The sequence below is a fragment of the Microcebus murinus genome, chromosome 22 (genome assembly GCF_040939455.1).
Source record: "Microcebus murinus isolate Inina chromosome 22, M.murinus_Inina_mat1.0, whole genome shotgun sequence".
Taxonomy (NCBI): domain Eukaryota; kingdom Metazoa; phylum Chordata; class Mammalia; order Primates; family Cheirogaleidae; genus Microcebus; species Microcebus murinus.
This window is the reverse complement of record NC_134125.1, coordinates 23,057,787-23,070,547: the sequence shown is the minus strand read 5'-3', so window position 1 is coordinate 23,070,547 and position 12,761 is coordinate 23,057,787. Positions and strand designations below refer to the sequence as shown.

Sequence of the window (12,761 nt, the reverse complement as noted above, 5' to 3'; positions counted from 1 at the left end):
CTTTGGTTAAAATCCGTTTCGACTATGAACGCAGTCATTTGAGCTCTGTGACACTGTTTTGTCTAACGAAAGGGAACCTGCAACAGAGATCAGACCAATCTAGTCCCATGTCCATCTGAATGGTGTCACCATGATGCAATGTCAGGGGATTTCAGATGCGTGAGGACAGGCTCTGTCACTGAGTGGTTTCAACCAGAGCTGACCTTGCCCTCCAGGCTGGGGACATTTGGCAGTGTCTGGAGACAGGTTTGTTGTCACAAATGAGGGCGAGTGTTACTGGAGGCCAGAGTTGCTACTAAACATCTTATATTGTGCCAGACAGCTCCCGGCACAAAATATCTGGTTTTACCTTCAGACACATTGTTTTCAACTAAATCTAACACATGACGGACTATAAATGTGTTAGAAGATAAGCCATCAGCACGTGAAAGATGAAATTGATTCACTGAAGGAAAATATGCCAAATTGCGAGAGGCCAATTTGATCTCAAGCATCCAGGAGGGACAGGGGAAGAGCTGACAGCCTGGTGGGGACAGGCTGAGGTCAGCGCCAGGGCGAGGATGCTCTGGGGTTTTTGTCTCACTTCCCCATGCTCTGGAGCACTGTGTGATTGTAGCTGTCATCATAAGACTGACAGTAGTAGTCGGCCTCGTCCTCAGACTGCAGCCCCGAGATGGTCAGGGAGGCAGAGTTGGAGGAGCTGTCGATGGAGCCAGAGAACCGATCGGGGACTCCGGAGGGTCTTTTGTCATCCCCGTAGATCACGGTGGTGGGGGCACTGCCCGGGCGCTGCTGGTACCAGCTCACATAGTAGCCCCCAATGCTGCCACTGCTGCGGGTGCAGGAGATGGTGACCTTCTGCCCTGGAGACCCCGACACAGAGCTGGGCTGAGTCAGGACAATGTTGGCCAAAGACCCTGCAGAGAGAGAGGGACACAGAGGTCAGTGAGAACAGATCAGACCCTGTTTCCAAAGAGGAGGGCGAGATCCTCACTCCAGGTGACATCGGGGAGCCCTCCCAGAGTTCCCTGCGGGCAGCCACCTGTGCAGTGAGCAAGAAGGGTGAGGAGCAGCGCGGCCCAGGCCATGGTGGGGACACCCCAGGCTCTGCTTCCTGAGCTGACAGCCAGGACTGAGCCCACCAACCCCCCTTATGTGTCTTTCTGACCCTCAGGGTGGGAGGTCTCCATGCAAATGTCTTCTTCCTAGAAGCTGCACCAGCCCCACCTTAGCCTTCACACTAGCTGTGGCTGAGAGATGCAGACAGTGTGCCAGGGGAGGGTACACCCCACGGAGGGCACAGGGACACCTGCAGGTGGGGCAGAGAACACAGCTGAGGCCCTGGGGAGCCTGGGCAGGTGCTGAGACCACAGCGCCCTCTGGTGGACGTGGGAGGTACAGCACCTGGGAAGGGGAGGCGCTCAGGCTCCTGCCCTCCCCGCCCCGCACCCCTCTCAATTCCAGCCACTGTCCCAGGGTCTCTGCTCAGCATCCTGTGCTCCCCGCTCGGTTAACCGCCAAATCTGTCCCGATGGTCCCGGGGCCACTACTGTGGTGAAGACACTCTGACTCTGTGTCACTGGAGGTGTGGATGTCGCAGGCAGAATGGGCTGAGTGTGGACGGACAGGGGTGAGGCTCTGCCTTCTCCAGGGGGACCACGTGACCGGGGCTGGAGCACGTGACTGAGAGGACTGACACAGAGGGGAGCACTCTATCAGGGACCAGGTTCTCCACCAGAGACATGGTGACGGCAGAGGGACCCTGAGGGGAGGGCCCAGGCCCGTCAGGGGACGGTTTCATCAGAGCCCTCAGCACCGAGGGCCACCAAGGCAGAGGGAGGCCCGGGGCCCGGACGGCGGAGAGGTCTGGAGAGAGGGTCCGCGCGGCCGGCGACGGGCTGTCTGGGTGGGGGCGGGTCAGGATCCGTGTAATGTGGCGCTCTGGGTGCGGGTCGGCGGGGTCCCCGCTGCCGTCCTGGGACACAGTATGCAGGGCCTGTCTGGGGTCCTGGGACCAAAGTTTGCGTTCCCAGTTGGGACAAGTGTGCAGCAGGCAGTGGGGCAGGTGACGTGTGACGGCGGAGCTGTGCGGTCCAGCTGGGCGTGCTGTCCCCGCGTGCGCCGTGTGCACGGCGAGTGGAGGCCGGAGATGGGACCTCAGGGGCCGCCCCCGCTCTGGGGACAGAAATTCGCCGAGGCTCGTTGTGTGTTGGAAAAACCTGTGGTTTATTTATGAAGAGGTTGTGCAGGCGCGTGCGGAACAGACGCTCGTGCAGCCCCTGCTCCCCGCGCCGGCGCCAGAGGGGCTGGAGGGACCGGGCGCTGCGCTGCGCCCACGCCAGGGCCTGCTGGGGCGCGGATGGGGACCTGCTGCCCGCGCCGCGTCTCCGGGATCCGCCCTGGGGCCGTCAGCCTCCCCGCCCTCTCAGGGCCCTCAGCGGGGTCACTGGGCAGGTTCCCCCAATCTATGACGTCACCCAGACATCCACCCGGTACTGGATGCTGGTTCAGCTTTCATTGACAAAGTTGGTGACATAAAAAAGATAAATTTCCTAAACTTTTTATGCACCTTATGCAGTGGGATTATGGGAAATTGGGAAGAGAGACTCAATTCAACATCACCTGTTCATGATTTTAAAGGCAATTTACACCTGGATTTTGTCATGAGTTCCCCAAATTTAATATCTACAAGTTTAGTCTGAGATGTCTTCCCATAAATTAGTATCTATGGGTTTACTCCAATATATTTATAATTTTATTGTATTGATTGTCCTGCTCTTTAGTAAATTGTTTTCAATTATGTTTTACATATTTGTGGAAATCATTGAGTATTAGCCTTCTGACAGCGTCACAGGATCCAAAGGTGTGTAGGATGGCAAATAAAGGAAGGATATTGAAATCACGGGTTAATGTCTGGAATACTATATGTTGTACACATGAGTGAGGACATAGGCAAAGACAAAAGTGCATGGATTTATTCCAGAGCGATTTTATGCTCAAGGAAATGGGGCATCTAGGTGAACACTCGGGTGTGAGGGTGGCCATGGGTCACATGTGTGCCTGCCGCCCTCCAACCTCCCTGGATGAGGGAGGAGAGAAATAAGGACACTTGGGAGACACTTGCTATCCCCCATGACAGCGGTCCCCGTGGGAGGCTCCTTCTCTGTGTGCGGGGACGTCCAGCCCCTGTCTGCTCCACAGAGGAGAGCCAGCCTCCGCCTTCCGTCCCGGACACAGTCCGTGTGGCGCTGAGGCTGCCATGAGGGGAGAAGCAAAGGCAGGAAAGGGGAGGAGGTGCGTTCAGAGGGGCGTGGAGGGATGTGGTCCTGGCAGGGCTGCGCCTGGGGACACTGAACAGGACAGCGGCTCCTCGCCAGGCCCCAGGGGAAGTCAGGACGCTCCTCCTGTGCCTGAGAGTGACAGTGTGTTAGGGCTGGGAGGAGCCGGTGAATGACCCTGAGGAACAAGAGCTCAGAGGTTTGGGGGTGAATGGGGAGGCAGAAAAGTCCACATGGGAGGAGCAGGGGAGGGAGGAGCACCCGTGGCAGCGAGGAACCACCATGGGGTCTGCACACAGAGCCCTGCCCTCCAGGGGGCCGCAGGAATCTGCAGAAGGGATAGGATGATGGCTGGGGTGTGAGGCGGCTACAGGAACAGAAAACCTGTGGGAAGATCCACCAGTCACAGCACAGTCCCATATCAGCTCAGTGGGCCTCTGTGGACTCACATGCTGCCATCTGTCACCTGCACTGTGACTTCCAGTGGGGGACAGTCCCACACCCTTCATGCTCCCAGGACAAGCAATCATCCCCTTCCGAACAAAGGATCCCTGGGCCCCCCTGTCCTCCCTGGTGCTCTGGTCACTCTGGGCAGCGACCAGCCTGTGCTGACTGACGCTGCTGCTGCTGCTCAGGTCTCCACAGTGGGAGCAGGTGGCCTCTCAGGGATGGGGTGGGGACAGGGTCACCTCACTGGTAGTGGGGACAGAAACCTGCCTGTGAGCTGCCCTTGCATAGCTCACACTGTTGTCATCTGAGTGTATACGACATGGGAGTGTCCATTCCGCCCTATGGGGACACCCAGCACCACCTGCTGGGCTCCACACTGTCGACCAGGGGACACCTGAGTCTGTCTGTCCTGCTTGGTGGTTGGAGTCACCTCATGCAGGTGTGACCCTGCCATGCTCCTCTCCAACCACTGGTGTGACTTTGGCTTGACAGAGGACCCCCTTGGGTGGAGAAGGAAGAGATGGCCTGAGTCTCCCACGGGCTGAGGGAAGCCCAGGCACCGAGTGTCTCCATGGGTAGAGCTGTCCCCCTGCAGGAGAGTCACACATGTGTGGGCTCATCACACCCAGTCTCAAGAGGAGGCTCAGCCATTTGTCCAGTGAGGACCTATGGGCTCCCCCCACTCTCTCACATCAGACCCGCAGCGCCCCCTGCTGGCCACAGCCTCACACGCTCTGCGCATGTGCACTGCACAGCTTAGCCCTCCTGGCAGATGAACCTGCTTCTGGCCCTTTGCCCACCTGGGAAAGATGTTTGCTCCCCAGGGGCCCTCGTGTGGGGTCACCATGGACTGCAGGGATGCACGGGTGGCCTTCTGCACCCCAACCCTTGGACTCACCACCCCTTGCAGGGACACAGTGACCCCGCGGTGGCAGGTCATGGTTTCTACTCTCAATTAGGCTTTCCACACACTCTGCTCACACCTTCGTAATGTCCGTCTTTATTGAATTTGTGTGTGATTACCTGATTTCGAGTGCGCCGGCCTTTCCTGCAGGACACGTATCTGACACTCCCAATCATGTTTGGATCACAGAGACACTAATTAGTGTAGGTCAATCAACTGTACATGCAAGAGTCATAACTGTCAACACACTTGCTTCCACTGGTAAGATTCTGTGTCCTGAGCGAGGAACAGCTGTCCACACACAGGTGACAAGACGCAGGATGTCCTATTACCACGGTGCTGACGTCCTCCAAGTGATCCGAGGTTCTATGGAAGGGCTGCCGCTTCTCACAACGGGGCATAAATGGCTGAAGTTTCACTACAGGTTCTGCCACGAGCAGTGAGGGCCCAGCGACCTCCTGGGATGGTCCTCGGGCTCCGACCCAATTGTCAGCTAGAAAGGGACAACTTTCTTGTTTTCTTGTCTAGAGACAGGTCAGCTCTACACACTCCGGATTTAGGACACTTGAATAAACAGCCAACATTTCCATGTCATCGGGAGGATTTATTTTTCCATTTCTGAGAATTCAGAAATATCAAATGGAAAATTGACAGCAGAGCCTTTTCGAAACTGAAAGTGCTTCCAAGATGAATGCGCCTTTATCACAGTTATTGTAAAATTTGAAAATTATCATCAGATGAGACCCTGCACAGGCTGGGGTTTTCGTCCCACTTCCCCATCCGCCTGTGTCACTGTGACAAGCACTGTTGTGCCACACGGCACAGTAATAGTCAGCCTCGTCCTCAGGCTGCAGCCCAGAGACGTGCAGAATCCCTGCGTTGGCCGAGGCGTCTTTGGAGCCAGAGAAGCGGCTGGGGACCCCGGAGCCCTGGTGCTTATCTGAGTCTGAGTAGTATCTCAGGAGATAGCGGGGCGGGCTCCCTGGCTTCTGCTGGTGCCAGTATATCCTGTAACCACCAACACTGATGTCACTTCTCAAGGTGCAGGTGAGTCTGGCTGATGCCCGAGGAGATGCAGAGAGGGAGGGCGGCTGAGTCACCACAGGCTGGGACAGGGAACCTGCAAACAGACACACATGGATGATGGGGCCGGGATCAGGGTTAAGCCTGGACTTAAGCCAGAAGAGACAGAGTGGACTTGGGGCTGCCCTGGGTCTCCCAGGCCTGTCCCTACCTGTGCAGTGAGAGAGGAGCACGAGCAGGAGAGGAGCCCAGGCCATGGTGCACACAGCCCCTGGTCCCCACAGTGGGGCTGGGCTGCCCAGGCCTCCTTTTGTCCCCACCCTCTGCAGAGGAGGGGCTGCTCATGCAAACGTGTTTCCATCCAGGGACTGCCCAGCCCCGCCCTGAGCCCTGGGCTGGAGCTCAGCTCTCACTGCACACTGAGGAGGGGGCTTTGCTTTGCCCCTTGGGGGAGCCCTGGGAGGAAGCAGCTGCTGGGACCATACAAAGGGCCCTGCTCAGGGGACTGTGCCAGGCCAGGGAAGATACAGCTGCTGAGTCCCCATCAGTGAGCACAGGGCACAGACCTGAGGCCCAGGCTCCTTGGAGTGACTGGTCCTCCCTGAGCAGCTGTGTAGGGACCACAGGGCAGTCCCCCAGCGCCCCCTGCTGGTCACAGGCACACACCTCCCCATGGCCCAGAGACCTGAGAGCCCAGCTGGTCTCTGCAGCTCCCCAGTCACTGTCTCTGGTCACACACCCATGGGCTGACTCCCTGGTAGAGTGACCCCAGTACACTGTGAATGATCACTGGGGTTTCTCACTCCCAGAAGGAACCCTGGACTATGAGAGGTGCAATCCTGTGCATATGTAACTTTTTATCATGAAGCACCCCAGAGTACATTCTAGAAAATTCTAAATGGCCATCATGGCAGGCACCACATTTGCTAGAACATTGATCTGGTGCGTATAGTGTGAAGTATGTTGAGTGAGATAGTGTTGAAGAGAAATGTTCAAGTAACTGGCTCAGTGATATGTCTAAAATTCAGCAATTCAGAAAACAGTTTAATACTGACTCATTGTAGAGTGTTGATACTCACTAGAATTGTTTTGTGCAAAATTAGTAGTTTGGCAGTCATAACATATAATAGTGCATAGAGCCACACATTTCTTAATTTTATGAGGTGAGCTCTATCTTCCTAATTTGTATTTTCTGTTTATATGAATCATGTATTTCATACCAGCATTTTGTGGGGGTTTTGGGGTATTTTTTAGTTTTCTTTTCTTTTCTTTCTTTTTTTTTTTTTTTTACCATTATCTGATTGTCATTCTATATACCAGTTTTGTTTTAGATGTCCTAAATATAATTTCCCTATCTGTATTTTCTTACTCATATTTTTTACAGTTTACTGGGAAAATATGTGTGACATTTTAAAGTCTCTGCAGTAAACTGACTGCCTGGACAGGTGAATGCAGACACCATCCCTTCCTCACTGTGTCCTGGGTGTGAATCTGCCTTAACTGTGTGAATAGTCCCTAGACACCTGGACTCAGGATCCCCTGCTTCCCGCAGGCCTCTCGCTGATGCCCTCCAGACTGATAATTCCATGCCAGGTCACCCCCTGGTTAAAAGTCTGGCACTGACTCCCCAGGGCTGTTTGCACAAATTCCACATCCCTCACCCCTCAGCCCCTTCCTCGTCTGGCCCCCCCACCCCACAGCCCTGCAGCCCCTCCCCTGGCTCTGGGGCTCCAGCCACACCCACTGCTCTGTCCTGGGCCCCCCTGAGCTCCTGCACCTGCCATGGCTGCAGCAGCCCCTGCCCTGTCTGTGGGGAGAGACGGCTCCAGCGGGAGGCCAGGGTGGGAGTGACATTCTGAAATGGCCTTATATATAGTATATGCACCATGCACAGTTGTATGAAGTTTTCCTTCATATATAGTGTTATTATGTGTTGTCCTCTGGATGGATTTCACCTTCTGTTCCACATTTCTTCTGCTAGTAGAAATTGGATAGTAATGTCAGTGTTTTTTAGTACTTGTATAAATTTTAGTGTTTGGTTTTACTTTACAGAGACTCTGTGGGCATTGTGGGCAAAAATGGCTGACAGTCGAGCAGAGGTGGCCCGTGTAGACTCCTGGTCCACAAGAGCGTGTCACCTGCTCTGGAGAAATCACAGAGAATATCTCTCCATGAGGACACCTGACAGGAGGGGCACTTGCTGGGGGATGCTGGTGTGACCAGGAGGTCACCAAGGGGAAATGGGGTTGACAGAGGGGAACATAGACTGTGGGATGCTCAGCCCTGTCCAGAGCAAGGCTCAGAGAGGGGGTGGCAGACTCTGGTGTGGGGCAGAGGGGGTGGGGGTGGGGCTGAGGCATCCAGTGGGGACAATGCCCAGGGCCATGAGGCTGAGTCTCCTTCATTTAAGGGGAGAGGTTTACCCACAGCTGTGCCTGTCCTCGGTCACCCTATTAGAGACTCAGCTCTAGGACAGGAATTTTAGGAGACCTTGAAGCACAGAATGGGCAGGAAACATTCCTGGGCGGCTGAGGGAGATGACAGCAGAGGAAGTAGGGAAGGGGAAGAAGGGCATGTGCCTCTGAGGTGGGACATGGGGACAGAAGACAGAAGCCCAGGCTGTGGGTCAGGCAGTGACAGTCCAGAGTGTGTGGTGGGGGCGGCTGACCCCATGAGACTGTGATGCTGCAGCTTATGCAGGGAAGGCCACAGGGAAGAGCAGGGCTCAGGACTATGGTAGGTTTGGTTGTGCATTTGTCAGCATGGGGTGACAATGTGGAAAGAAGTTTGCACAATTTAGAGACATACAGGGCCAAGGAACTCATTTACCTCTGTATAGGAACAATGGGGGTGTTAATCATCTGTCAGGGAACTTAGTATTCAGTTATTCATTCATTCTTTAAAAGAATATTCAGGGAAGGCCTGCCATGCGTTAGATGCTGGGAATGGAACAGGAGTTAAGAGACAGGACGCAGGTCACTGGATCAGGAAGAGCCAGCACTCGAGCAGGATCAGGATGGCTCCAGAGGACACCCCAGGCCACCTCAGTCCTGAGGACTTCATTTGACCCCAGAAGAGTTGGCTGCTGTGAGTCAGGTCTTCCACAGCCCCTGTGCCTGGCATGCAGCTCGGGCAGAGGGGGCCTCTCAGTGGCTGCAGGGACTGTGGGTGCCCAAGGCCCCCAACTCCAGGACATCTCAGGTTTGACCTTGCGTGGGGTGTAGGTGGAGCAGGACACAGCCCTGTCCTGAGGGTGGACACAGCAGCAGAGGACAGTAGTTGTGGCCATGGAAATGCCCACCTAGACCTCCGTCCAGGAGAACCTGCAGGGAGGAGCACAGGTGACTGAGCCCCTGTCCCTGGGCTGGCTCAGGCAGTGATGAGCCCGGGGTCCCTGCAGCCAGGTCCCCCTGCAGGAAGCAGGATTCTCCAACGGGCTCCCCATGGGCCAGGACCCGCTCAGCCTTCTGAGGCATCCTCAGACCTGCCAGTGGTCTGAGGCTGGTCCTACCCATCCTTCCTCCCTCTCTCCTTGCACAGGGGTCGGGGCTGTGGTCTGAAGCCCCCTCCCACGCCAGCCCCGTCCCCATGTGTCTTCCTCCAGGGACCCTCTGCCCCAATAAATGACTTTCTTGTCTGAGCCTTTCTTTTCACATGATTCTCAGAGGCTCCAAACTCAAAACAACTTTAACTTACAGAGGAAGCCCCCTGCACGCCGTTGTGAGGAACACTGTGTGGCACCAGTGGCCTGGAGCTCAGGCTGGCCCCGAGGGGAGGCAGGCCCAGCTGGGAGGCTTCCCTGCACCCGGAGCGGCGGCTGCAACCCTGAGCCCCGGTGCCCACTCGAGTCTGCGCAGGATCAGGACAGCCCAGGGAGGCTCCCTGGCTTGCCCAGTCAATGGCGGAGCCCACGTCCGTGACGCCACCTCATTTTGTTTAGCTCAAGGTCCCAGCCCTGCACGGCCTGCTGTGTGGGATGGAAAATCTGAAACTCACTGTTGTCAGTTCTCAAGTAGTTCCCGAGCAGTGAAAGGCTTTCTGTGTTATTCCACCAGGGGGGGACTGCTTGCTCTTTTAAATTAAGGTAAAATACTTTTCCTACATATCATTCTCAATCTCTCTGTGTACAAAATTTGGAAGCAATGTTTTGATTGTGATTCATGCCTCTGTTTGGTCATTGAGTCCATTGTGTTTGCTACATGGTACTTTAAATGTATCCTAGTGCATTTCATACCTACGAATATTTCTGAACTGTTAATGAAACTTTCTTGTATTTGTTCCAGCAACAGCCTTAGACTGTTGAAATTAATATTGCTTTAGTCTGTGTCTCAAAATGTAAGTGTGTGTCCACTCACTTTGTGTTCATTTGCAAAACATTTGAGGCTTTTCCTGGATTTAAATTTTCCCATATTATTAACAAAAAAATTTTAAGATTCAATAAAAATTTTGACTAGAATTTATTCAAATACTTTTATTCTTTTCTTATTTTAAAATTTCAGAATATTCCATGGGAAGAAATGTTTTGGTTCCATGAATTGCTTCTGTACTGCCTGAGTCCCAGTTACCTGAGCCCATCACCCAGGTAGCGTACACTGTACCTGTTAGGTCTGATTTCTTTCTTCATATATTAAATGTATTTTTTTTTATATTTTTGTTAACAAAATTCTACCCATTGATGTGGTCTACCTCTACACTTACTTTAGTCTCATGTTATTCCATCTACAGGAAATTTTATTTGTTCCTAGAATACTGTTCTGCGTTCTTTGTCATGCGGGTGTCTGGAAGCTGATGGGCTGTTTGGCCAATGCTGCTGGCACCGTGTGAGCACAGAGAGAAGCTACTGCAGCCACGTCCCCATCGGAGTCCCGGTTCCCAGTGGCGCATGCTCTGCTGAGGCACAGGGGACACTCGCTGGACCTGCCGTGTGTCCCGTGGGGAGGGACGGTGGCTGCGCAGGAGCCGGCTCTAGCACAGGCCTGGAGCCTGGAGCTGCAGCGCCAGCAGGCGGGGTCCACAGGGCGCCTCATCTTCTGGCCTGGGACGGGGGTGTCACCCTGCTCTGCCGTCGCTGCCCCTGAGAGGAGTCTGTGCTGGGACAGGCGTGTCCGCTCCGTGGGGGGCAGGCTGCGTGTGGGATTCAACCCGCCTCAGTCTAGCGTGTCCTGAGTGAGAGACTCAGGAAGGGCCTCAGACCTTCGCTGCCCTGCGTGACTGGAAGCAGGTGGCACACGAGTGGGTCCCACACCATGAGCCACCAGGGAAATGCCATCGAGTCAAAGAGATGGACCGCTGCAGACCCACTGGGGTGGCCACAAACACAATGACTCGTGATGACAAATGCTGATGAGAATGGGGAGAAGTTGGAACTCTCGTGTGTTATTCATGCGAATGTAAAGTTGTGCAGCCCCCTTGGAAAGAAATCAGACATTTCCTCAACAACAGTAATTATATCACCCTGAAAGTCCACTGCTACCAAACCCAAGAAAAATACACACATTAATCCACAGGGAAATTTGAAACTTGTTTACAAATGATCACAGAAGCCTTACTCATAAAATGAACAGCTTTAAGCAAAGTAAATGTCCAACAACTCATGAATGGTTTAACAACCTGTAGGACATACATGCCATGGAATCTTTTCCTTGGCAATAAAAATGAATGAAGTACTAAAGTATGTCTTGATATATTTCTTATATGAAAATTAACCTAGTAAACATTTTCATTTGTTAATCTCCTAAGTTATGTGGGAAATGAAAATTGGATATACAAGCGAAAGTTATAGTAATATTAGCTATTAGACTAATAGCTGTTTATTAGTAGGGTGATGAAAATATTCTAAATTCGTGTCATGGTGATGGTTGCACAACTCAATAAACACTAAAGAAAATTTGAAGTGTATATTTTAAAAGAGTAAAATTTATGGCATACACATTATAATATATCATTTTTTTTCGACATATTATGGGGATACAGATTTTAAGGTTTCAATAGATGCCCATTCCCCCCCTTCCCCCACATGTCTGAGTCTCCAGCATGACTGTCCCCCAGATGGTGCACATCTCACTCATTATGTATGTATGTACCGGCCCCCCTACCTGCTCTCACCTGCCCAATACCCTATTACTGTAGTACCTATGTGTCCACTTAGGTGCTGTTCAGTTAATACCAGTTTGCTGGCGAGTATATGTGGTGCTTGTTTTTCCATTCTTGGTAAACTTCACTTAGTAGTATGGGTTCCAGCTCTAACCAGGAAAATATAAGATGTGCTATATCACCGTTGTTTCTTACAGCTGAATAGTACTCCATGGTATACATATACCACATTTTATTAATCCATTCTTGGATTGATGGGCACTTGGGCTGTTTCCACAGCCTTGCCATTATGAATCGTGCTGCTATAAACATTCGAATGCGGGTATCTTTTTTGTAGAGTGTCATTGGATCTTTTGTTTAGATGCCCAGCAATGGGATTGCTGGATCAAATGGTAGATTCACTTGTATCACTTTAAGGTATCTCCATATTGCTTTCCACAGAGGATGAACTAGTTTGCACTCCCAGAAGCAGTGTAGGAGTGTTCCTTTCTTTCTGCATCCACGCCAACATTTATTGTTTGGATTCTTTTTGATAAAGGCCATTCTCACTGGAGTTAAGTGATATCACATTGTGGTTTTGATTTGCATTTCCCTGATGATTAGAGATGTTGAGCATTTTTTCATGTTTGTTGGCCATTCTTCTGTCTTCTTTAGAAAATTTCTGTTCAAGTCCTTTGCCCACTTTTTAATAGGGTTATTTGATTTTTTCTTGCTGATTTTCATGAGTTCTAAGTATATTCTAGTTATCAGTCCCTTATCAGATGTGTTGGATGCAAAAATTTTCTCCCATTCTGTAGGTTGTCTGTTTACTTTCATGACTACTTCTTTGGCTGTGCAGAAACTTTTTAATTTCATCATGTCCCATTTATTTATTTTTGTTGCTGCTGTGATTGCCTTTGGGGACTTCTTCATCAACTCTTTGCCTAGGCCGATGTCTACGAGAGTGTTTCCAATATTTTCCTCTAGAATTCTAATAGTTTCATACCTTAGGTTTAAGTCTGTTATCCAGTGTG

The 12,761-nt window shown here is 52.2% G+C and overlaps 1 gene segment (V, D, J or C); it reads right to left on the bottom strand.

Moving 5' to 3' along the window:
• Nucleotides 1-579: 579 nt before the first annotated feature.
• Nucleotides 580-1,123, bottom strand: LOC105880755 (immunoglobulin lambda variable 6-57-like). The segment is given in 2 exon segments: nt 580-917; nt 1,043-1,123. Coding segments are annotated over 2 exon segments (384 nt in total).
• Between the last annotated feature and the right edge of the window lie 11,638 nt (nt 1,124-12,761).